Source organism: Nannobrachium achirus (genome assembly GCF_963921795.1).
Source record: "Nannobrachium achirus genome assembly, chromosome: 13".
Lineage (NCBI taxonomy): Eukaryota > Metazoa > Chordata > Actinopteri > Myctophiformes > Myctophidae > Nannobrachium > Nannobrachium achirus.
In genome coordinates, this window is record NC_137833.1 from 16588848 (window position 1) to 16612960 (window position 24113).

At 44.6% G+C, this 24113-nt stretch overlaps 1 protein-coding gene across 1 annotated transcript; it reads left to right on the forward strand.

Annotated features, from left to right (window-relative positions):
• Nucleotides 1-1361: 1361 nt before the first annotated feature.
• LOC308297180 (uncharacterized protein) lies at nucleotides 1362-17179 on the forward strand (the record flags this gene model as incomplete). The annotated part of the gene is made up of 11 exons (XM_080740596.1): nucleotides 1362-1371; nucleotides 1591-1769; nucleotides 2882-3074; nucleotides 4038-4157; nucleotides 5451-5570; nucleotides 6306-6326; nucleotides 6481-6539; nucleotides 6921-7107; nucleotides 9090-9218; nucleotides 10180-10342; nucleotides 16677-17179. The coding sequence occupies 11 exons, from the start codon at nucleotides 1362-1364 to the stop codon at nucleotides 16837-16839; spliced, it is 1344 nt and encodes a 447-aa protein (XP_080596722.1). The 3' UTR covers nucleotides 16840-17179.
• Nucleotides 17180-24113: the final 6934 nt, after the last annotated feature.

Here is a 24113-nt window from a genome sequence, read left to right on the forward strand (position 1 = left end):
AGGTGGAGTCTGAAGAGGTGAGTCCACGGCGGAAGCTAGGGAGTGACTGAGTCTGTTGTTGTTCTAAGTGCGACAGGGAGTATATACCACAGTTTGGGGGCCAGGAGGGAGAATTGTCTAGGATGAGTGGATTTTTGTCCTGGGGTTTCTAGCGAGGGTTCTGTCAGCACCCCTGCGTTAGCTGATCTGAGTGAACAAGTGGGGTTGTAGGAATCGATCAAGCTTTGGAGGTATGGCGGTGCCATACCTTTGGCGGCTTTGAAGGCCAGGTGGTAAAAGGATAGCCCCTCTGCCCCGTACCTGGGGGAGCGGAGAGATATTACCTTACCCAAACGACAGAGAGTGTTTTGTATTCTGTGTGGGCAGCAACTGGGAGCCAGTGGAGAGAGCGGAGAAGTGGGGAGACATGTGAACATTTTGGTTGGTTGAAGACCAAACGTGCCACGGCATTTTGGATTAGTGCACATGCCGGGAGGCCTGTGAGGAGAGTGTTACAGTAGTCAAGTTTTGATATGATGGCTGGATGAGGAACTGGGCTGACTCCAGGGTGAGGAAGGGTGACTGATCCTATGGATGTTATATAGTGTGAACCGAAGTCACCAATGTGTTTTCTATGGAAACAGTGAGATCTTGCTTGGGGCAAGATCTCACTGAGAAGCCGAGATGAAACGTGCTGAGCTGTTGTTTTAATATAGTGCACATGTGGTGGTTCTCAACCTGTGGTTTGGGACCCCCCAGGAGGGTCCCCACATGATTTTGGGGGGTCCCCAGATCACATGACCGTGAAGTGACAATTTAAAAACTTTTAAGACCTTTTTAAAAACTCAAAAAGAAAGAAAAGACCATTATTGCATCAGAAGTAATCACAAACTATAGGCTACTATAAACATTGGTCAAACATTAACCAAATTGTCAAATAATATAAGAAAAGATTAAATAAACCTGAAAAGGTTGAGAACCATTGCACTAGTGATCCATTTTAAAGCAGATGTTTCTGTTCTGTCCAGGCAACATGCCCCCCATAGTGACAGAGCCCATGGTGATCCTAGGTAAGGTCAACTCCACCGTCAATGTCCAGATCATCGCTAAGGACACCAACAAAGACCCGGTCACCTACTCACTACTCTTCCCCAGACCACCACAGACCTCCATTGGCAATGGTGAGAAAAACACATCACTGATAATGATGATGATAATAATAATAATAATAATAATAATTATACATTTTATCTATAATGCACTTTACATTAATGCAAACCTCAAAGTGCAAAATACTGATGCACACACAAATGTGCGGACGCGGGCGCGTGTGTGTGTGTGCGCAAGTGTTCATGTGCTTATGTGCGTGTATATACCGGTATATGTACAGAGGCAATTCTTTGTCTTATTCACCAGAATCAAATTAGCATTTCAAAACAAATATATAAAGCAGAGGGGACAACCTTCCTCTCTAGTGCTTTACTCTAAAGTGGAGTAAAAATGCAATTGCAATTTGAGCATGCAATGCCATCCAGCAATATAAGTGTTAGAGTTAAATGAACGCTGAATGAAGTCTCTGTTGAGTACCATGGCCACGTGTGTATGCTACAGGTGATGGCTACTTCACGTGGACACCACTCAGCACCCAGCCAGTCCACCTCACCATCAAGGTCAACGACCAGCTCTTCAGTTCCCTGTTCACCCCCATCCTGAAGGTGTGCAACTGTCACAACGGGGGAACCTGCCAGTACGACAGCGTCACAGAGAACCACATGCAGGGGAAGTTTCAGGTACAACAAAAGAGCAGGGAGGATGGTATCATCTTTTGCGTACATGTATTTAACAGCTTAAAAAGTGTGAAATGGACCCGAGGTGCAACTGTACTTGGATCATTTTTTCCTGTGTACACCAAATCTATGAGGCCAGAAATTGCCAATCTACAAGCTCACAACGCATTGCAAGCGCATCGCAAAGCGTTGTGAGCTATGAGTTGTGAGCTCTGCTATGTTTGGCAAAAGTTCCCCCAGAATAGGGTTGCTTGGGTTCAAGTGGTCTTTGTTTGATGTAAGCCATTTACCATGAGAGGGAGTGGGTTGTTGGCTGATTTACCAATGTTTCAGGGTTGTGGCGACCCTCGAATGGTAAATTGCTTTTCTACCACTTCTACCATATAAATGAAAGAAAACACAGTTGTAACTTGCAAGATTATTTAGTTATACAACTGCAACACAACAGTGGGCAGGGTCCATGAGCCAACTCAAGGTTGTTGACTGATTTACCACTGTTTTAAGCCAATCAGAATCCAGTATCTGAACATGTGACCACAAAAAGTGGTAGAAATTACATTTTACAATAGTGTTCTTAATTCCTTCCTTCCTTCCTTCCTTCCTTCCTTCCTTCCTTCCTTCCTTCCTTCCTTCCTTCCTTCCTTTCTTTCTTCCATACTACGGTATTACATACTATACAAGTAAGACGCCCTAAGGGCGAGAAGCGACCTCGCTGCGTTGCCATGGCTGACGTCATGGCCATGGTACCAGGGCAACGGCCGTATAAGGAGATATGTGTCATGGGACGTGTCATGCCACATGTCTAACTCGGGCAATATAATCGACTCTGACTTATCTGGGTCTGACCTTATGGACTCCATATTTGGACAAGGACTTTTAGCTCCATATATGGAGCCGGCAAAGACATCTAGTGCTGGCATCAGTCTAATGTAGAGCTCCATATATGACATAGCTGACATATCGTGACATCAGTGAGATGTCACGAGCACACAGCCAAGCACTATATAGAGGGTGAGTGATTTTGAGTGACGGACAGGATCTGGTGGCTTTCATACTAAGTAGCGACCTACGGTTGCAATAATATATATTTATCCATCTCTCCTCTCCATCTCCAGGTGGTGGGGTGCCTGTGTCCCAAGGGTTTCCGGGGAAGGTTCTGCGAGAACGCCACTGACGTGTGTCGAGGGAAGCCCTGTTTCCCCGGGGTGGAGTGCCAGTCAGAGCCGGAGCCAGAGCAGTTCTCCTGCGGAGAGTGTCCTCCTGCAACCATCTTCCACGACAAACAAGGATACAAATGCTTTGAGAACGGTGAGTGGGCCTTGGGAGGCAACATGTACGGACATTTAGGAGCCCCTGGCTCACAGCATTACAGTATATACCAGGGGTCTTCAACGTTTTCAGGCTGAGGACCCCTTAGTTGAGAGAGAGATGAAGCAGGGACCCCCACAACCTTTCCATAGATTCCATATAGTTTGATTGTTTGACAGCACAATCATCAGTGTATTTTGGATTCATGTCAATTTGTGTTTTCAGATATTTAACCACACCACTTGAACCGTCAATACTTAAAAACATTTTTACCTTTCATTCTGTACTTAGTCTGCTCTTTTTCCCCTCTACACCAAAGCTCTTTGCCGAAAATAGCTGATCTACAAGCTCACAACGCCTCCCACCACAAGGTGTTGTGAGCTTGTAGAGCTGCTATTTTTGGCTAAAGTTCTCCAAATATGGACGCTAGGGTCCAAATGGTTAATATAAAAAAGGAGAAAAAAAGTTTATATCACACAAAGATTTGGAGGACCCCCTGTAGTAACTCTGAGGACCCCCTTGGGGTCCCGGACCCCCTGTTGAAGACTCCTGATCTAGGGTGAAACCTGTGATCTCCAACCACCGGGTCACCCTGCCGTTACGAGAGCAACATGTAGGTCACACACAGCAAAAAAAGACTTCGAGTGTTAATTTAACTGAGTTTAAAAATGGACCCGCAAAGGGGTGAACTAGGGTGTCCTACTTTATAAGATAGGCCCAGTGACTTTCTGAGCCATGGAAGCTAAGACTAAACAAGGACAGCAGCAACAACATCAATACCCATTACTGTGAATGTGCCAGAATTAGCCCTGATATCTACTTTATTCCGTGGTCATTAGGGAATGATTTATCTCCACACCAGGACAATTGCCCCGTCACATTACCGAGCCTAGGGAAAACACTGTTAATCCTGTTTATCTTACTTGTCCTTGTCCCCCCCCCTCCTCTTCCCTCCCGTCACAGACTTCTGTCAGCCTCCCTTCACCTTCCCCTGCCACAAAATGGCCATCTGCAACAGCACAGCCTACAACTACACCTGCACGTGCATGCCTGGCTACACTGGCAATGGAGTCAACTGCACAGGTACTGAACAATGCAGACACACTGCTATCGATGTGAACTGCACAGCGTCTAGTCATTTGTTTTGCTTACTATACCATTATTACTGGTACTACTGCTATTCATTGTGGGCTCGCTGAAAGGCAAGACCAGTATGTTATACCGGAACTTTATAGACCAAGGTTATTCTCCTAAAAAAAAGAAGAAAAAAAAAGAATAATTAGTACAAAGGCAGGGCCAATGAGGAGCAACGTTCTTGGTGACATCACCACCAACAAGTGCGACCTGATATAAATAACAACAACACACACATTAAATCGTATGTAGTATGTTCTCCCAAATCTTTATACAGTATAGGGGATCTCATCTGAGGGATTGAATGTAGAAGTTATGTTGGAGTGCCCGTTGGGTAGATCTTTGTGCAAATACGTGTTGTTCCATGCGAGCCCACACTGTTTCGTAAGAACAGTATTTCTAGTTCCAATACTACTATGAGGACTGGTAATAAGCTAACAGGGCAAACTAGAGGTGTGCACGGTTGAGCTGTATGGCTCATCAACTCTCATTTGGGGTCTGGTAATGGATTTCAGTTATTTTGTGTTTTCAGCACCCTCCGGTGGACAAAGAGACAAACACACTAATCTGAGACCATACTTTGAAAGCCACTGAACAAAACCAGTGGTCCTCAACCTTTTCAGGCCGCGACCCCCAAAATAATCATATATTAACTGGGGACCCCCCACCCTGACAAGCACTAAGAGTTACATTTTGTATAACGCGGTTCTATTGTGAAAATAGCAGATCGGCTATTTTCACAATTTCTGCCTCTAATATTTGACAATTTGGCCAATGTTTAATTTGTCATTTTAGAGGCATTCAACAGTCCTTAAATTCTCACTTCAGAAATGTGCAGATACCCTCTATACACTTAAACTGTGTTATTTGGTTTACAGTTAAGTGAGAAAACAATGTTGCACATTAAGTTAATAATTTGAGGACCACCCAAAATATCATCTGGGGACCCCCCTGGGGTTGAGAACCACTGAACAAAACCACTGCTTGTCCACGTCAGGTCCAGGGACCACCAGCAGTGCACATTCTTTTTGGTTTAGTTTATTGTATTGTTTCTCATGTAATGTCTGACCTGTTTACAAATAGAAATAGAAATACTAACACACACACACACACACACACACACACACACACACACACACACACACACACACACACACACACACACACACACACACGCAAGCATGCACTTCACACTGTACTAAGGATGTAAATAATGTAGATGTATTTCTCTGTGTATTGTAGATAAAGATGAGTGCCTGCATCCAGAAGCGTGTCCCAACGCCAAGTATGAGTGTGTCAACACCGCAGGCGGACACCACTGCTCCTGCAGGTACCAGAGCACCAAGGATGATCATGGATGTGGTATGTATACTATGCTTCTTCTTTTTCATTAATATTTGTATTAAAGTTAAGCACCATCATCCACACAGGAACGTTTGTCTTGCCAACTTCCTTAAATTATTTCACTTTTTTAAACAGACTTCATAAATGTAAGAAATAATTATGTAAATGGCACATAATCTCGCTTTTGGAAACAAAGCATATACCGTAAAAGCAAAGACCAAATAGAAAGAGAAAAGAAAGTAGAGAAGGAAAGATCAGTTTAGTTGGAGATCCCTTGAATGGCTATGCCGCTATGTACTCTACAAAGGTTAGTTTTTTATATACATTTTAGGTTTAGTTTTAGTTTTTTTGTTGTAGTAGTTGGGGGCTAAACTTCCTAAAAAATGCTAGAAATTGGCCAAACAAAACTGCAACACGATGCAGTGTGTTGTGAGCTTGAACAGTAGATCTGCTGTTTTTGAAGTAATAAGAGTCCACATAGAAATCCACATACTCAAGTTAATTACAGATTAGAACAGAACAGACTCTCTGATGCTACGCAACAGATGAAAATGAAAAGGAACAAAACAGAGTGGGCGTTCCCTTTTATTTGATGATGGTTAGCCAGATTGAGTACAGATAGATATACACTTCTACACAGATATACAGATCTACACATACATGCACTTGAGTACAGTACTCAAGTACTATATGCCTCTGTTTCTGATGCATGCACAGTGAAGTGAACTCTGCTGTGCTTGTGTGTGTTCACAGGTGACTCTGCCAATCCTCCAGGTGAGATGTCCCCCACGGCCTCCCCCTCTCTCCCTTTCCTCAGTAGTGCATGGTAGCGATGGTGCGGCTTCCGCTGTCGCTATGGCGAACATGCCCAAATATGGTAACGTGAGGTCATCACTGAGGCAGTTGCTATTTGTTTTTGTCTCCGCAGGGTTTAATGTCTTCAATGTTTCCATGGGCTGGAGCGACAACAGTCAAACACTCAAACAGGTGTGTGTGTGTGTGTGTGTGTGTGTGTGTGTGTGTGTGTGTGTGTGTGTGTGTGTGCGTGTGCGCGTGTGCGTGTGTGTGTGCGCTTGTGTGCGTGCATGCATGTGTATCTCCTATCAGTTAGAGTTTAGAGTTTAGGCATTTAGCAGACACTTTTAATCCAAAGCGACATACAATAAGCAAGCAGGTAATACATCAATATATTAAGCAAGATAACATGTCAGTAAATCAACAACAAGTCAAGTCTTCAGTCCACGGTGGAAGCTAGGGAGTGAGACTGTAGTTCTAAGTGCGACAGGGAGTCAGTAACTATGATGTAATGAGTGATTAAAAGCGAGTGACTTTATGTGTGCGTGTGCGTGTGTGTGTGCATGTGTCCAGCTGGAGAAGATTCTGTCCACAGGCTTCCAGAACAAGTTCTACAGTGCCAAAGTAAAAGGCCGGGGCTCCAGTTTGGGTCTTACTGAGTACCGCATCAACGTGTCCAGCGACACGCCACACTGGTACATCAGAGACTACCTGAACAGGGTCAGCGGCTACTATGGCATCAAAGCAGCACATGTTGGAGGTAAAGATACTATGGCATCAAAGCTGCACATGTTGGAGGTAAAGATACTATGGCATCAAAGCTGCACATGTTGGAGGTAAAGATGTCACCTTGTAAAACCTCGTTGTTCCGGCCATCAGTGTTGGAAAAACATACTCAAATGTTTTACTTAAAGGACGACTTCACCACTAATATTCATGATAAAATAGCAAACACAATTTCTGTGTCTCTTAGGAGAGCTGTGGGCAGTTCAGAAACCCATCATCCAGTAACAACGTCGGTTGACAGATTCTTTTTTCCATAAATATTTAGATTTTTATTATCGTGAGAACAGTGGTGCATTGGTGATTCAATGTTTGGGGGGTCGCTTATCTAGAGACGCCACGCGCATGTCGCTACTCGCTCAACACCTACTGTACAGGTCTATTGATATGCATACAGGCTTGTTTCTTTGTTAAAACACCCTGTTGTGACACTAAAGCGTTGGCGAGGTGTGAACTTGGGGAGTTTGGGCATAATGCATGTCCGTTCGCGTGAGAGGCGTGCTCAGAAAAGATATTGGGCGACCCAAGACTAATTCAACTCTGCCCCTGATGACAGAGAGACGGTGAGGGCTAGTATAGGGAAAGGTGATGGCGGGAGGTTGCGTGTGACGTCACATCAGACCAGAGCACACTCAGAGAGAGAGAGAGAGAGAGAGAGAGAGAGAGAGAGAGAGAGAGAGAGGGGGAAGGTGATGGATAGATGAACTACTATTGATCCTGCAGTGAAATTCAGTCACCAGAGGGAGGGAGAGAGAGAGTGAGGGGGGGAGGAGGGAGGGAGGGAGGGAGGGAGAGTCTATTTCACCCACGCAATAACCCGGCCAATGCGGAATCTGAACATGCTGATCAATTCATGCAATGTCAGCACAATGACCGCGGGCGGCATCGCCAGGCAAGCTCGGCATCACGTTTTTCTGCTTGTTTATTATATGACCATATTTATTTATTTATTTACTTTTATTTGTTCAAAGCGGGTTTGGTTTAAGTTATGCCTGGCCGGCCCCGGCGGTCCCCCTAGTAAACCAATTTTAATATAGGGTTTATGTTCATTGTGATATGCTATACCTAAAGATATATATATATATTTTTTTTGTTGTAATTTTATGAAAACATTCCCGCACAGAACGGGAGGGGAATGACAATTCATTATAGTACATTTTCAGAGTGTCGAGTTTCATCTATAGGATAATAAGGATATCCACTTCAATCCTCTTGAGCCTCTCAAAGTATTGCCGCTGAAAGCGATAGGGGTGGTTTGCGTGAGGTTGGCTGGATATTGTGCTGGCTGTTATATTCTTTTGGCTGGATATTCTGCATGGTCGACAAGTGCTGGCGAGGCAGCGTCTCTATCAGGGGTGTCGCACCAAATTCTGGGCCCTGGGTCCAAGGATTCACTGCGGGCCCCCCATGAATGTTCTTCATAGGGGGAGGGAGACTGGGAACTCATTATTTTGGGCTTTAACTATTGAAAAATAGCAGATATACAAGCTCACAGCGCGGCACCGAGTCCCACGCTGCAAGCTTGTAGATCTGCTATTTCTGAAATATATTCATATATTTCATGTTTCTATGTCAGTGGTGCTCAAACCTTTTCATGTGAAGGACCCCCAAAATGATATGTATTTGGCCACGGACCCCCATCTCAAAATATTTAGTTCCAGGGACCCCCAGAAGCAAAATTTGAGTTACAAATGTTCGCTTAAAAGATATATATATATTCAAAGATTTGCACACATTCTCACAACTTTTCAAAAATTGCAAAATAGCAGCACAAGCTCGCAGCTTGTACATCTGCTATTTTTCAATAGCTAAAATATAAAATAATCAAGGCCCCTCCACCTTGGGCCCTAGTAACTCAGTCCCACTTTTCCCCCTTTGTGACGCCCATGAGCGTCTCTAGCTCTCTCTCTCTCTCTCTCTCCCACTTTGACTCTGTGTGGACTGTTCTCTCTCCCACAGATCTGGATGAGTGCAAGGCCAAGGAGGCCCGCTGTGTTCCCCCCGCTCTCTGTGCCAACACCTACGGAGGCTACAGGTGTGTGTGCAACGGCACCACAGACGTGGACAATGCCCAGTCCTGCATATTAGGTGAGGAATCCAGGCACTGTGGCAGGAACGCACTGTTGTTGGAAAGGTTAATAAATACATGTTTTCACGTGATCAGCAAACACAGGGATGCTACAGAACCCTCGCTAAAAACCCCAGGACAAAAATCCACTCTTCCTAGACAATTTGCCCTCCTGCCCCCCAAACTGTGGAATAAACTCCCTGTCGCACTTAGAACTACAGACTCACTCCATAGCTTCCGCCGTGGACTGAAGACTCACCTCTTCGTACTCCACCTAAACCAATAGCACTACTGTAACACTCCCCTTCCCTCGAAGACCACACATGAAGCTAGATAGCATTTTCTTTTTTTTACTGATTAGGTGCGTGGTCTACCTATGTTATTGTTTTCTAGATTGATATTCCTATGCATTTGTTGTATTGTTGTTGATGTACTGACATATTATCTTGCTTATCATATCGATAAAAGCGTCTGCTAATGCCTAAATTGTAAATTGTAAATGAGTCATCTCTGAGTGAAAAAGCCAAGAAACAATTATGAATTTACAATTATCGTCTCACTGATGCTGTTTCAGTGACCTTGTTTGAGCATTGCGGCAATTTTGTTTGTTTGCCCTCGTCACAAATGAACTTTTTACCTCTTCCCCCCCTTTTTCTACCAAATTTAGCATATTTTGCATAATTCACTGATCTTTTAAAAGAATGCAATGAACGTCGTTAAAAAAAATCACTTCCACAAATGAACGCCTGCCCAAGATCAGTGGAGAAACAGACGATGGCTTGAACAGAATCTAATTCTTGTCGTTCTTGCCAAGATGCCAGGGCCGAATTCTCATGTCCCAGTCCATCGCTGCCCCCTCCGGTCAGAGCTAACATGTGCTAGAAATTAACTTGTTTATTTCTCTCGACTCTCGGATTACGGTAAAAGATCACTTAAAATGAACACAGAGGGTTTTACTGTGGTGCTTTTGGTTTTATGCAGGCAAGCAAAGTCCCAACACGACGGTGGTGTTGACGCCGAGAGCAGAGAACAAGACTCCCCTGATCCTGGGCCTGGTCCTGGGCATCGGCATCCCCCTGCTCCTGCTGCTGCTGGCTGCCCTGTTCTGCTGCTGCTGCTGTCGCAAGAAGAGGGTCACCGGAGAGTGAGTACCATCCTACCACCGGCAGGCACCATTATGAAACTTCACTTCAATCGCGATTTAATTGTGTGGAAATAGAGCAGGGATTCCCAAACTTTTTTTGTCTCGGGGCACCCCATGAATATTTGTTTTAATCCGAGGCACCCCTACATTATAATTTTCACTCCCAGCACCTTATATTTGTAGCATATCGTCGTTGTCGGGTGGAAACCTTGTATGTCCAAAACCGTTCATTTTGTATTTATCATCTATAAAATGTACTAAACTAGTGAAAACAGCAGATCTACAAGCACACAACGCCTCGCATCTAGTTTTGTGCGACGGTCTTGTATGATGAAGCAGGGCTTTGCTTTATCAAAAGACCTACACATTTGAAACTTGGAGATACGAGGTTTCTGCCCGACAGTGACGATATTTTAGTGATTATGTTGCAAGGAAAATGTTGAGATAATTGCCATTTTGAACTGACTGAAAATAACTTTGTACTTCAAGTTTAAAATGATACAAAAATAAATCAAATATTATCAAATTATCTCGCGGCACCCCTGGACTGCCGTCACGGCAGTCCAGGGTGCCCCGTTACCCACTTTGAAAACCCCTGAAATAGAGCACCGAAGTCGGACATCATTTACACATCCTACCTGGGTCCCGTTTTCTTTTTACCCATTCTGAATTCCCATTGACTTTTTTCATATCGTAACATATAAGACCTGTGTTCCAAAAATAAACATTTAGTCAGGAACTTTCACACAAATGTAACCATTTATTGCATAAATGGAATACAGTTAATCTTGGCGTTAAAGGGCTCCGCGTTTTGGATTTTTTGTGCATGCTTTTTGAGCATGCTAAGCAAAACCAGGGAGCAATACCTCCCATATAGGGATACAATTGCAGAACAATAGCAATACATTGACATGTAACTTCGTCAGGCAAAATCACAGTATTTGAGCTTAGCCAGACTGATCGTGAAGGTGGAGGCTGGGGTGAAGGAGGAGGCAGCTAGCTGCGAATGTTCCGAAGCTTCAGAAACCAAGCATAGGTAGAGAAAGCAAGCCGTATTTAAAGGAGCCTTCCATACTGATTGAGAGCTTTGATTGGAGTATGGCAGTCATGTGACGTAATGACCAGCAGATATGAGAATGAGGAATGAGAACGGAGCTGACTGACAGCTGACTACAGCTGGGCGGGGATGACTCCCGTGTCCTGCATAAACTAACGCGTTGCTTCAAAATGATCTCTGCTGTTTGACTCATATGGACATGAAGAATCACGTCGAGAAAACGGTAATGTTACGGTCGCCAAATTAGTTACATTTTAACCAGAAACGGTATAAATTATAAGTGACTGACTAATGTAAACGGTACAGAGCCACCTCCCCGACAATATCGCCAAGACAGTTATTTTTGGACCACCATTCTTAAATGAGACGATTTTAAGATGACCCAATGTCTCAAAAGAGAAATTACTTCTGGTAACCGGTTACACATCTCTATTCAGAAACATTGCTATTCAGAAGATTGACTTCCATTATTCTAAATGGAGGGTATTTCTGAATAGGGATGTTTCTAAGTAGGGGTGTTATGCCAGGACTTCACCTACTCTATAGCTAATCTACCGTAGATCTGCTATTTCAACTATTTTTGAAAATGTTTGAAAATAATTGCAATTATTATAGATATTTCAACATGGAAACAATTAAGACAATTATGCAAAAATATTTGCGATTATCTCAAATCATTGTGCATGTTGCCATGAGGCGTCTTACTAGTGTAATAACTGTGACAGGCCTATCCTATACGCATGCATAACGTGTGCATACTACGGTATATGCACACACGCAATACTATATGTAGCACCACAAGTGATTAAGGCTCTATCTGAACACACTGAATTAGGCATTTCACGCATTCCAGACGTCATGAGCGGTCTGGTGTGAAATGACTCAAGGACCCATGCTGTTGCGCTAATGCACGGCGAGTATGTGATGTCTCAGCGTAGTCCGGGCTCACCACCTCTCCGTAACATCAGCACAACGGGTCTGAATCATGTCCTCCAGCGCAGCGTGCTGTAACAGCAGAACGCTGTGCTGTCTTGTATTTCATTTCTCTGTCAGAGAGGGTGGATGGACTGCCCACTCTCTTACTATATTAAAACAACGCAGCTACCTACTAACAGATATTTGATCTGGGTTATGAAACTGTACTCGTGTCTTGCAGAGGAATGTTTGTAAATAGAATACACAGTAGGCCACGGTTTATGATGAGGGCAGCAGCATCATCCCCGAAGTTGGGAGTGAACTTTCAATCAGAATACCGCATGCATAATTCAGATAATAGGCGGTACTCGTGCTTACAGTAAAATGTATGAGTGCACTGCATACTAGTGACACACACACACACACACACACACACACACACACACACACACACACACACACACACACACACACACAGTGAGCCTTATATGCAGTACAGCATATCCTATGCTGCATATCGTTGCTGTCGGGCAGAAACCCTGTTCCTCCATATATTCATTTGTTTTTGAGCGGTGGTTACACCGTCTCCTATACGTGGCCGTGTGTGTATGCGTGCGTGTGTGCGTGTCTGTATGTAGCCTGAAGTACATTTTTTGACCACACATGTTAAGGGAGGGGCGCTGTTGTTCAGGCCAGGCCAGACACACACACACACACACACACACACACACACACACACACACACACACCCACCCCACACACACAGGCACCCCCCCCCCCCCCCCCCCCCCCACGACCACCGCTCAGTTCACACGGGTGTGATTTTTATATAAACCAGGTCTTTGCACACTGCTGCGTTTTTCGGGCCGAATATCGGAGTGAATTTCGGAGCGTGCAAATAAAAGAATCTACCTCACGTCATGTCAGTCACGTTTGCACACTGCCGCCCGTTTCGCGCACCACTCGGTCCCTTGCTCTCTCTATCTCTCTCTCTCTCTCCTTGCCCTGAAAAACGCATTTCGCAACGAAAAAACGCAGCAGTGTGCAAAGACCTTTACTTTGCCATACTCAGTGATGGGCAAGCTACTTGGAAAATGTAGTTACCTAAGCTACAAGTTACACTCGATTAAATATAGCTAAAGCTACAGCGAAGCTATCCCCAAAGAAATGTACTTATCTAAGCTACAAGCTACATGGCAAAAGTAGCTAGCCAAATCAACACTACTTTTTATTTTATTTTTCTGTATTAAAATGTCTTAAGTCCTTAAATTGACATTTCACTGTCATCTGGGGATCCCCCTGGGGGGGGGGGGGGTCAGACGTCTTGAATGTCCCCTAACTCTTGGGGACACTATTGCAATTGACTGGTCTATTTATTTATTTATATATTTTTCCCCAAACGTGATGGGCAAGCTATTTGGAGAATGTAGTAAGCTACATTACTAGTTACTCTGATTACATATAGCTAAACTACACTACAAGTAGTAAAGTAACACCCAGAGAAATTTAGCAAATCAACGTTACGCTACTTAGAAATGTAGTTAAGCTATGTAGCTTAGCTACTTGTAGCTAGTTACTGCCCATCACTGGCCCTACTACAGCGTCACACAAAAGTAGCAAAAATAGCCGGTCTACAAGCTCACAATGTGTGTCGATGCAACGCTTTGTGATGTTGTAGACTGTTGTTCATATGACACAATATAATACAATACAATACAGTCCATATGAACTGTGGCACAGTGGCAGACAGCGTGCTTGCAGCTGTAGAGACTCGAGAACAGATTGTCTCATTTTGGATTTAGCTACAGTAGCCAATACCGACAGACTGATATGTCGCATACAAACATTACAAAGTGGAATTATTTAATGCATTTTATAACGTGTGTAGCCATATTACATCACTTCACTGACTACGGTATAGAACTCGCCATGTTGAAGGGAAATCCCATTTGACCTAGGCAAATCCCCTTTGGCTTATATATCTGCTCTGTATGAATCCCCCTGTGTGTGTGTTTGTGTGCGCGTGCTGTGCATGCGTGTGGGCAGATGCACGGCACGCATATGCCAGCATACTTTCATGTGATATAGTGTTGCTGTCGGAGCAGCAACCCTGCATCTCCATATATGTATATTTTATGTTTTATTTTCGTAACGTAATGCATCACACAAGAGTGTAAATGGTAAATGGTGCATTACATTCAGCCATTCATACACATTCATACACCGTTGGCAGAGGAAGCCATGCAAGCCGGCACTCATCGGGAGCAAATAGGGGTTCAGAGTCTTGCTCAAGGACACTTCGACACCAACTCTGGGGGAGCCCAGGATCGCACTGGGAACCTTCCAGTTGCCACATGGCCACTCTACCCCTGATCCACTGCCGCCCCAAACAAATGTAGTGAAAATAGCAGATCTACAAGCTCACACCGTGTGGCACGTTGAAAAGGGAACGGTTATGGACATACAAGGTTTCCAACCTGCAGCAACGATAAGCAAGGGTCCCTGCACACTGTGCTTTAGTCTGCTTGGGCAGACGTGCACATTCCCATGAGGATGATAATGATGCATGCGTGTCCTTGGGTCGGGCACGTGTGTGCAGATGCATGCGCATCTGGACCAGGTGCTGGAGGACCTTAGAGATGTATAATCCCCCCCGGAGGCCTGGCCTGCTTTTTATCGGCCTGGCTGTAACCTATACCCTATGGATATAATGGCTTTGGTCGTCATCACCAGGATAGTGGGATTAGGTTGTTAGATTAAACAGAGCTAAACCACTGTCATTCATGAAGGAGGAGGGTTGTTGGGATGCCGTTGTCTTTCCAACCAGACGGCTGATTTGGGATTATGTGCTATAATGGAGCGCCTGCTGCTCACATACTTTATGTCCCAGATGTAAGGGATATGACAGATAGGCAATTGTTGGAGGCAATGCAACGGCGCAGGTTTATTTATTTTTTTGTTGCCAGGAATCGTTTGCCAATGTTTTTCTTTGTTTGTGATTAATGTACGGTGTAATTCTCGGTGCGCCAGGTGGCGTGTCACTGTGCCTCGTTTATCAAAGGAGATACACAAATATTAGTACAGAGAGCAGGGGCCTAATGGCTTGTACTGTAATTCAAAACGCTGCAAGCGCAAATGAGACAAGGGTTTAGGAACTACGTGACATGCAAATGTCATGCTTTTAATCAGCTTCAGTCGTAGATTTCAACACTCCAAAGATCTAGGCTTATAGATATTCACGAACTACTTTCAACCTGTTGTCCCTATTTTGTGCATGCGTTATAGGCAAAACATAAAGAAATTGAACGTTTCAGACTTTTCATTGTGACATACATTCTGAAAGAACAACAGGCTCAGGCTAATGATGCAAGCTGCTCCATTGATAGTACTTAATAGAAAAGATTTATTATCCCTCATGGTGGAATTCGACTGTCAGCATCATTCATAAGTGAAAAAACAGCAATACTTTTGAACAATACACTTGATGCACACAGCAGTGATACAGGCAGCTGCACGAGACAATTAAAGTGCGTTGGTAAAGAAGACCAATGGTGGTTCTGTATCTCAGACTAAAGCACTTAACAGTTTTATTGAGCAATATTATAGCTCTGGTGGGCACCATAGATTTCTCAAATCATTTTTATTTACCTTCTTTGGACAGCAGAACCTCTTCCCAGATTGGAGGAGAGTAAACTCTGTGCCGAGAGGGGAATTGGGGTCCATTAGTTAAAGAGCCCTTCTGCCTTCTTCACCGCTATCACGCCATAAAGAGTGCTTAGACTTGACTGAGGGGGCCAAAGTATAATATATCGAAAATGTATCATCATCACAATTCCAAGCATGCGCAATATACTTATCGCAAAAGCAATATACATGTCGCATTTCAACCATGCAGGTTATAAAGGATGTTTTGTTTTGTTTGGATTTAAATAGGATATTTTAAGGGGAGCAGTGAGAAACTGTATTGCTAAGTTGGTGCTATTTATTCATCGTCAACAGTGGTAGTCAGGTGTAATGTTTTCAGTAAAACAATGTTGTTGGAATGGAAATATACAGCAGTCCATTTCCTTCTTCTTTTTATGCAATATGCATGCATACAGTAGGCTATTCATTGTCTGGGTTCTATGTTAGAGGCAAGCCTAAGGCACAAGTACGTTCAAATGTATAATTCAACATGTGTTTCCTTATCGCACAAGTCGTCAACGCAATATTCAACAAGTAATAACACTGTTACTGCATGTTTTCCTAATATTGTGCAGCCGTGGGCCAAAGCAGTATCATTGTATACTGAACATACATTCTGCATTTTAACAGCAGCGCGGACTGCTGCACTGCTCTAATTGCGTTGTTGTCGTTTTACAGCATACCCCACTTGATACCAGAGTACATGCAGGCGGAGCAGCAGTACAACGGCGTCGGCAACCCTCCACCCTTCAACTTCTCGGACCCTGCTCTCCACTATGCCAGCCACGTCAGCCCCCGCATCATAGACCAGTATATACCCAGGAGACACCGCCTCAGATAACGGCCACCAGGCATTCATAAGTATTCACATTGAAATCACACACAATATGCAGTGTGTGATTGAATGCGCAAATGGCATCAAATTTGGTTCCATTTGCGCACTCTCCGAGTTAAACTAGCACTAATAAATTGTATTGTGCACGGACTCTAACCAGTCGCACACACACAAACTCTCTCACGCGCACACACACACACACACACACACACACACACACACACACACACACACACACACACACAAGGTTCGACACTCACATGTACACGCAAGCACGCACGCACACCGTCACAATCACACTGCAAATAATTATGTGGTTTGTGAGCTGTTGTATGTATTGTATAATGACAAGAACAAATGGCGCTTATTTATACTGTAACGATTGAGTAATTAAGCTTGAGTGACTTTTAAGGGCAATTATTTCCCATCCCCTAATGCTGAGCAATGGACCTGCCAAATTGGATTTTATTTAAGTCTGGACAACTGTATGCACTTGTGACTCAGCAAAAAAAAAAAAAAAAAAAAAAAAAAAGGAAAAGAAAAGACCATGCAACAACTCTCTTGGCTGAAGTAGTTGATGAAAAGTAAAACCACTGCAGAGGTCTTTGGCTTCCAATTGACATTGGGCCAACAGCGTCTTGATAGCACCATTATTGTTAGCTAGGCATTACCTGACCCGCAAGTACATCGTCTCTATTCATTACCCAGGGTGCTATTGCAGAATAATCAAAGAGTTCTATGCCACATTGCCGGTTATGTATTTTAGTAACTTGGACATTTTGGTCCAGTCTCTGAAGTTTTGTTGAGTGTTCACATTGTTGTAAACTACATTATTCTACAAGTATGTACCGTACAATGCTTTTAAAAGTGCAAATATTTGTTTAAATTTGGTCCTTTTAGATATATTCAAATGGTGGTTTTCTCATTTTGGAATGGAACTCTCCAGTCGTTAATTACAATTAAACTTTCTGCCCATTACTTTCCCTTTGAATTTACTTTTAATGTAACAAACAAAGTTATTCATTGTTTCAAATGACAAGCTGTTGTTTATTTTTGCAAACCTGCTGATGTTGTTCTGTAAATACTTCTTCATGTAAGTAAAAGTTGCACCTAAAATACACTGTGTCGTGGCAGGGTTGTATAAAGTTCCAAACAGGGCTAAAGCATTTAGTGAAAGTATTTTGAACTCAACACTGTCATGTTGCTAACTGCCTGCAATTTAAACTCTAACCACTGAGTGTCATTGCCGAGTCCTCCACACACAGCCCCTGATCAGTCATGTTTGTTTGCAAGTAGGTTTTAAGGCACGGTGCAGTATGCCAACCCCCACCCGCTCAAACTCACTCACAGACAGACACCTGCTCTGCAGCCTTCATCTGGAAGTGGCCGCAGCATGCGGTGAAGCCTGGTGCCCCCTGCAAGATGAGATCATCTGAGAAGGGGAGCCGAGGCGAGCAAAGCAAAGCCCTGCAGGTCCCTGCCACTGCAGAGACAGACCTGGCCCACACCACGGCGCGGGTCAAGGGCAGGGCTCTGCAACACATTCTCCCCGGCCTGCCCACTTCCTGATTGTGCACACACGCACGCACACACAGACAGACAGACACACACACACACACACACACACACACACACACACACACACACACACTGTACCCCTGCATAACCTCTGCAGTGCCGCTCCATTCCTCTGGTTGGTTTCCCCTCGCTAGACACTTGATTGATGGCACAAACGGATAATAATGCCCAGACTGTTGCGAGCAAAAACTTCTGCGCTCACACAAGCAATCGAATGTACACACTACACAGCCAAAGAAACCTGCCCCTGACACCTGTGAAAGACAAAAGGCACATCTGACTGAGAGCGAGAGAGACAGAGAGAGAGAGGGCGAAGAGGAGCAAAAAGGCAGCTTACTGAGGATAAAAAGGCACAAGACACGGTAGCTTTATGGTGCTTCTGGAAGGTTCCAAAGGAGTGCTGTTTCATATGCCGCTGAAAGCTGCAGCAGTGTTTGAACCGGAGTTCCACAGTGACTGCAGCAGACACCTGGAGGAGAGCCAGAGAGGGGAGGAGAGAGGAAGGCAAAGAGGGAAGAGGGGGAGGGTGTACTTGCGTGCGTGTGTGCGTGCGTGCGTGTGTGTGGTTGTCACACCAAATTCTGGGTACAAGGATTCACTCACATTTTGTGCTTTAACTATTGAAAAATAGCAGATATACAAGCTCACAGCGCGGCACCGAGTGTTTGTGCTCAAACTTTTTCATGTGAAGGACCCCCAAAATGATATGTATTTGGCCACGGACCCCCATCTCAAAATATTTAGTTCCAGGGACCCCCCAGAAGCAAACTTTGAGTTACAAATGTTCGCTTTAAAAATACATATATTCAAAGATTTGCACACATTTTCACGACTTTTAAAAAATAGCAGATCTACAAGCTCGCAGCACTCAGGCTGGGCCCTAGTAACTAGGTCCCCCCCCATCCCCCCCCCCCCCTATAGTGACGTGTGTGTGTGTGTGTGTGGGGGGGGGGGTAAAAACAAGTGAGCAAGCGAAGAACAACAAGCAAGGATTCTATTTGACAGCTGGGTTTCGTCCTTCACATCGCATCAAATAAACGGACTGATGAGTGTCAGTCACCGACAGTGGAAGACCTGAGGCCAGACAAAACAAACAGGAAAGCCGTAGTGGGGTTAGAAACCTAAGTGCATGCTTAAACACTATATCCATTTCACTGCAACTTTAATTGAAAGAGACAGGGAATAGCCAGACTCGCCAAATCCTCTTATAAGATTTGAGACCATTATGATGTAGTTTTTGGGGAAACTAGTTATTTGTCAGCAGCAGCTAGGTACAGTAGATACTGTAGTAGGCCATTGAGCTGCATGGCGGGATTGGCTCACACACACAGCTGGCCTGGTTGATGTTGGACGTTCCGCAGATAATGCTTTTATCGCACGCCTGTAAAACCATAAAGAGTTATAGTGCCACCATTCATATTCATTGGCGGTGGGATTGGCTGTTTGTGCGTCACCTTTGTGCATTGACCGAGGCAGACCTTTGAACAGCCTATGATGGGAAATGGCTAATGGCAATCCAGAATCCTCAGAGGAGATTGGTTAGATCTGACCAAAATTGCTTGTGGGTGATAAAAAAGAAAATACATGCGCTAACACACCCCTTTCTACTTGCATTTATCATCAGTATGCAAGCGTTTGTGAGACACACACACACACACACACACACACACACACACACACACACACACACACACACACACACACACACACACACACACACACACACACACACACAAAATAAAATAAACTATACATTAAATAAACGCATACACACCCACCCACACAGCTGCACAATGTAATGGCCTTTTCGTTGGGAGTAACTTCCCTTGACCAGCAAACAAACAAACAACAGCCGTTGTGTCCCATGAAAGGTGAGCCTCTCGGCCAGCAGGTGCATTACAAAGGCTCATTCATTAATGATGGCCACGTCTTCCAGTTACAGAACACCCTCTCATATTTGTCACCTGCCTTTGCCTCTGGAAGGCCTCACATGCCGGTTATGCGCATAAATTGGCCCCTCTGTAAAGCCGGTACGTCTTAAAGCCGCTTTATTTTAGATCAGGCTTGGGCAATTGCATTCCTTACATCACTTTCCTGCTGCCTATTTTTTAATGGGTGCTATACTAGGCAGAGGCATGTTGGTTACTTGTTCACGTATTATGTTCAGGGGCGTCACAAGGGGTAGGAAAGTGGGACTGAGTTACTGGGGCCCAAGGTGGAGGGGCCCTAATAACTTTATCTATTCAAAAATAGCAGATCTACAAGCTCGCAGCGCGGCACTCGGTGCCGCGCTGTGAGCTTGTATATCTGCTATTTTTCAATAGTTAAAGCACAGGGGCCCCACAGTGAATCCTTGTACCCGGGGCCCAGAATTTGGTGCGACACCCCTGATTATGTTTATATATGACTTGCTTGTACGGAAATTCTAAGAATGTTATTTGGATAGTTTAGCATGGTGTTCAGACAGGTGTAAGGTTTGATGTTTACCTGGTATCCTGATGACTTTAGTTTGAAGCACTTCATTGTTTTATTTGCACTGACTATGTGTCATGCTACAAAAGCCATCGGTCTTAATTTAACTCCCAATTGTGTAAAATGAAACCAACCGGACCCTTAATGGGCCCTTACAGGCCTATTTGGTTTCGTCTCACTCTCGGAGTTAACGCCGAAGATTTTACTGCGCAATTATTTCGATCTCACACTTTGTTAACCACACCTGGATAAGAGCATCTGATACATGCCTAAATTGTACATAAATAATTGGAATTGGAATAACCAAATGTCACACTCTTAGTGGTCCCCCTCACCTCACTCTCACACACACACCACACACAAACACCCTACCCCCAACTCACACACAATCCTATTGATCCGCATGACGCCCTTTCTGCCTGGTGAACAATACCGCCTGTTATCAGTGGAAGTGATGTTGGAGGCTATAGAGCGCTGACGTTAATGAAGATGGAGAGGTGAGCTCCATGACTGCATCCTAGCCTCCGCTAAACTGGCGTGAACTCTGACCCCACAGTATGCAGCTGAAAGCAGCTCTATTCTATATGACACGGTTCTGGGCTGGGCCGCATGCGATAAGGACCCATTCCATGGGCGAGTTACACTTACACATACACTAATGCAGATAAGAGATGGGGCGACTTAGTAGGTGAGAACGGTAGCATAGGTATAATGCTTTATAAACACAGGTAGCACGCATCCACATATTTACACATGGTACCTGAGATAAAATATAAAATAAGGGTGGGTGAGCATAGCAGCAGATGTATACTTATACATGATATACTTATACTTACTTATACTGTATGCTTATGCATAGCAGCAAAACACACACACACACACACACACACACACACACACACACACACACACACACACACACACACACATGCAAGAATACTTAACCACTTAGACCCTATATACTTTGTTGACCGGGTCACCCAGGGGTCTACACTGTATACCTTCCCTTTATCCCTCTCCAACAAATGTCTTATGACATGTCCACAATAGGGATGCTGGACTGTACACGTCTCTGTACAGTACAAATGCTCTGGCTCCTTCTCGTTAGCGAATCCCACTCTGCGGCTCACATCCTGCAGATTGGTTTTTAGGTTTTATAGACCATGAAGTAATTTCTCCTGGGGTCCAATCTGTCCCCATCCATATTTAACCTCTAACCCACAGTAACCTTTGACCTCTGGGAGTAGGTCCCCCGAGAGACCCAGGGAGCGTTTGAGGGCATGTCATCAGCCAGCCCCAAACAGCTGATTCTGCATAATAGATGAATGGCCCTGGTAATGGAGCAGGGGAACAAACCCACCGGCTGTGTTCCTTTTGTGTTCCGTTTATGACCTATCACTAAAAACTCTGTCCCTGTATTGAAGTTTATAGTGCAACATAGCATAGTAGACACATTTAATCATAAAATCGAAGGGGTGTGTGTGTGTGTGTGTGTGTGTGTGTGTGTGTGTGTGTGTGTGTGTGTGTGTGTGTGTGTGTGTGTGTGTGTGTGTGTGTGTGTGTGTGTGTGTGTGTGCGTGCGTGCGTGCGTGCGTGTGTGTGTGTGTTTGCGTGCGTGTGAGAGAGAGTGTGGGTGTGCGTGTGCGCATGCACATGCCAGAAGACATACAGTACATAGCAATAATAACAGCATTTGGCAAAATAACATGTATATGCCAATCTTGCAGGCAGAGAAGGGACACTCCAAACATACATGCACCAACATGCTCTCTTTCAAGCAGCTTATCTTGTTCTTGTGACAGATTTAGGCCTTTGTGCCGTCTCCTTTGGCGTTACGTAATCTGTAGAGTGAGAGAAATCCTGGAGCAGAAAAACAGATTTAAGTGAATAGGCTCCAGTGTGTTCCAGATTATGGTTTTGTGGGGGGGAAAGGAAACTGGGAGAGAGCTCTGAGTTTTGAGGCTAGCGAGCAGTGGCAGAACACAGCCATGTCTAAGGAAGAGAGTACAGTACACACAGTAACCGGAAAAGTTATCACTGTAATGCATGAACTGAAGAACATTGCAAATGTACTATTGCCCTATTTCCAGCTTTCCAGGATGCTGCTGTGCCGTTCTCTCAGCGGATAAGAGAAGGCAGTGGACTAGATGGAGGTGTGTGTGTGTGTGTGTGTGTGTGTGTGTGTGTGTGTGTGTGTGTGTGTGTGTGAGTGTGTGTGCGTGCGTGCATGTGTGTGTGTGTGTGTGTGTGTGTGTGTGTGTGTGTGTGTGCGTGCGTGTGTGTGGCGTGCGGGGGGATTTGGGTTCATGAGAGAGAGATTCTGGTACATTCTCTCAGTGGCTCTTCAAAATCGTCCGCACACACATGTCTCACCACCATACCCTCCTCCGCATCTCCCGCGGGACATGGCCAGAGACAGGTGGCCAGGGGGAGACTAGGGGAGCGGTGGAGCATAAGAAATCAGGCTATCAGATACTGCCTTCCACACCACCAGCGCAATTAGACCTGAGAATCTACAGTCATCTGACAGCACGCCTGCTACAGGCCCAGTCACATATCACACATCAGCACATGCACTCACCATGCTCTGACACACACACGCACGCACACATGCACGCACGCACGCACGCACACACACACACACACACACACACACACACACACACACACACACACACACACTATTCTGTTCCCTCCTTCCTTGTCAGTCCAGACAATGCATGTCATTGTACACAAAACATAATACGCTGCAGAGCAGACGCGCAACCTACAGGTCACCAGAACTTTTCATTCAGAGAGCCACAGTCAGCTGTACATTATGTTAGCCTATGGGGTCATATATGCTAGCATAGTGGATGACAACATTCGAAAATGAATGATTCAGCTATTCAGCTTTCATGTTAAAAAATGTAGGGGGAAAAAAATATTATTCATGAGAATGCTGCAGCAGTCAGAGAATAGATGAATCCATGTCGACCCAAACTGGGTCAGTAGTATTGGGGTCCTATAAGTGATGCAACATAACCCCTTGTAACCACATGCTTATCAAAACTATCTCCTTGGGTGTCCCTTAAAGATGATGCCCATATGTATACACGATGCAACAAGCCTGTCTGCTGTGCCTGTGGCTGCACTGACTGGGATGTCTATGGACTAGAACTAGATGCAGCGGCAGAGCGCAGACCAAGGGAGTGACGCATTGCAGGTACAAACACACCAATCAGAGAGCG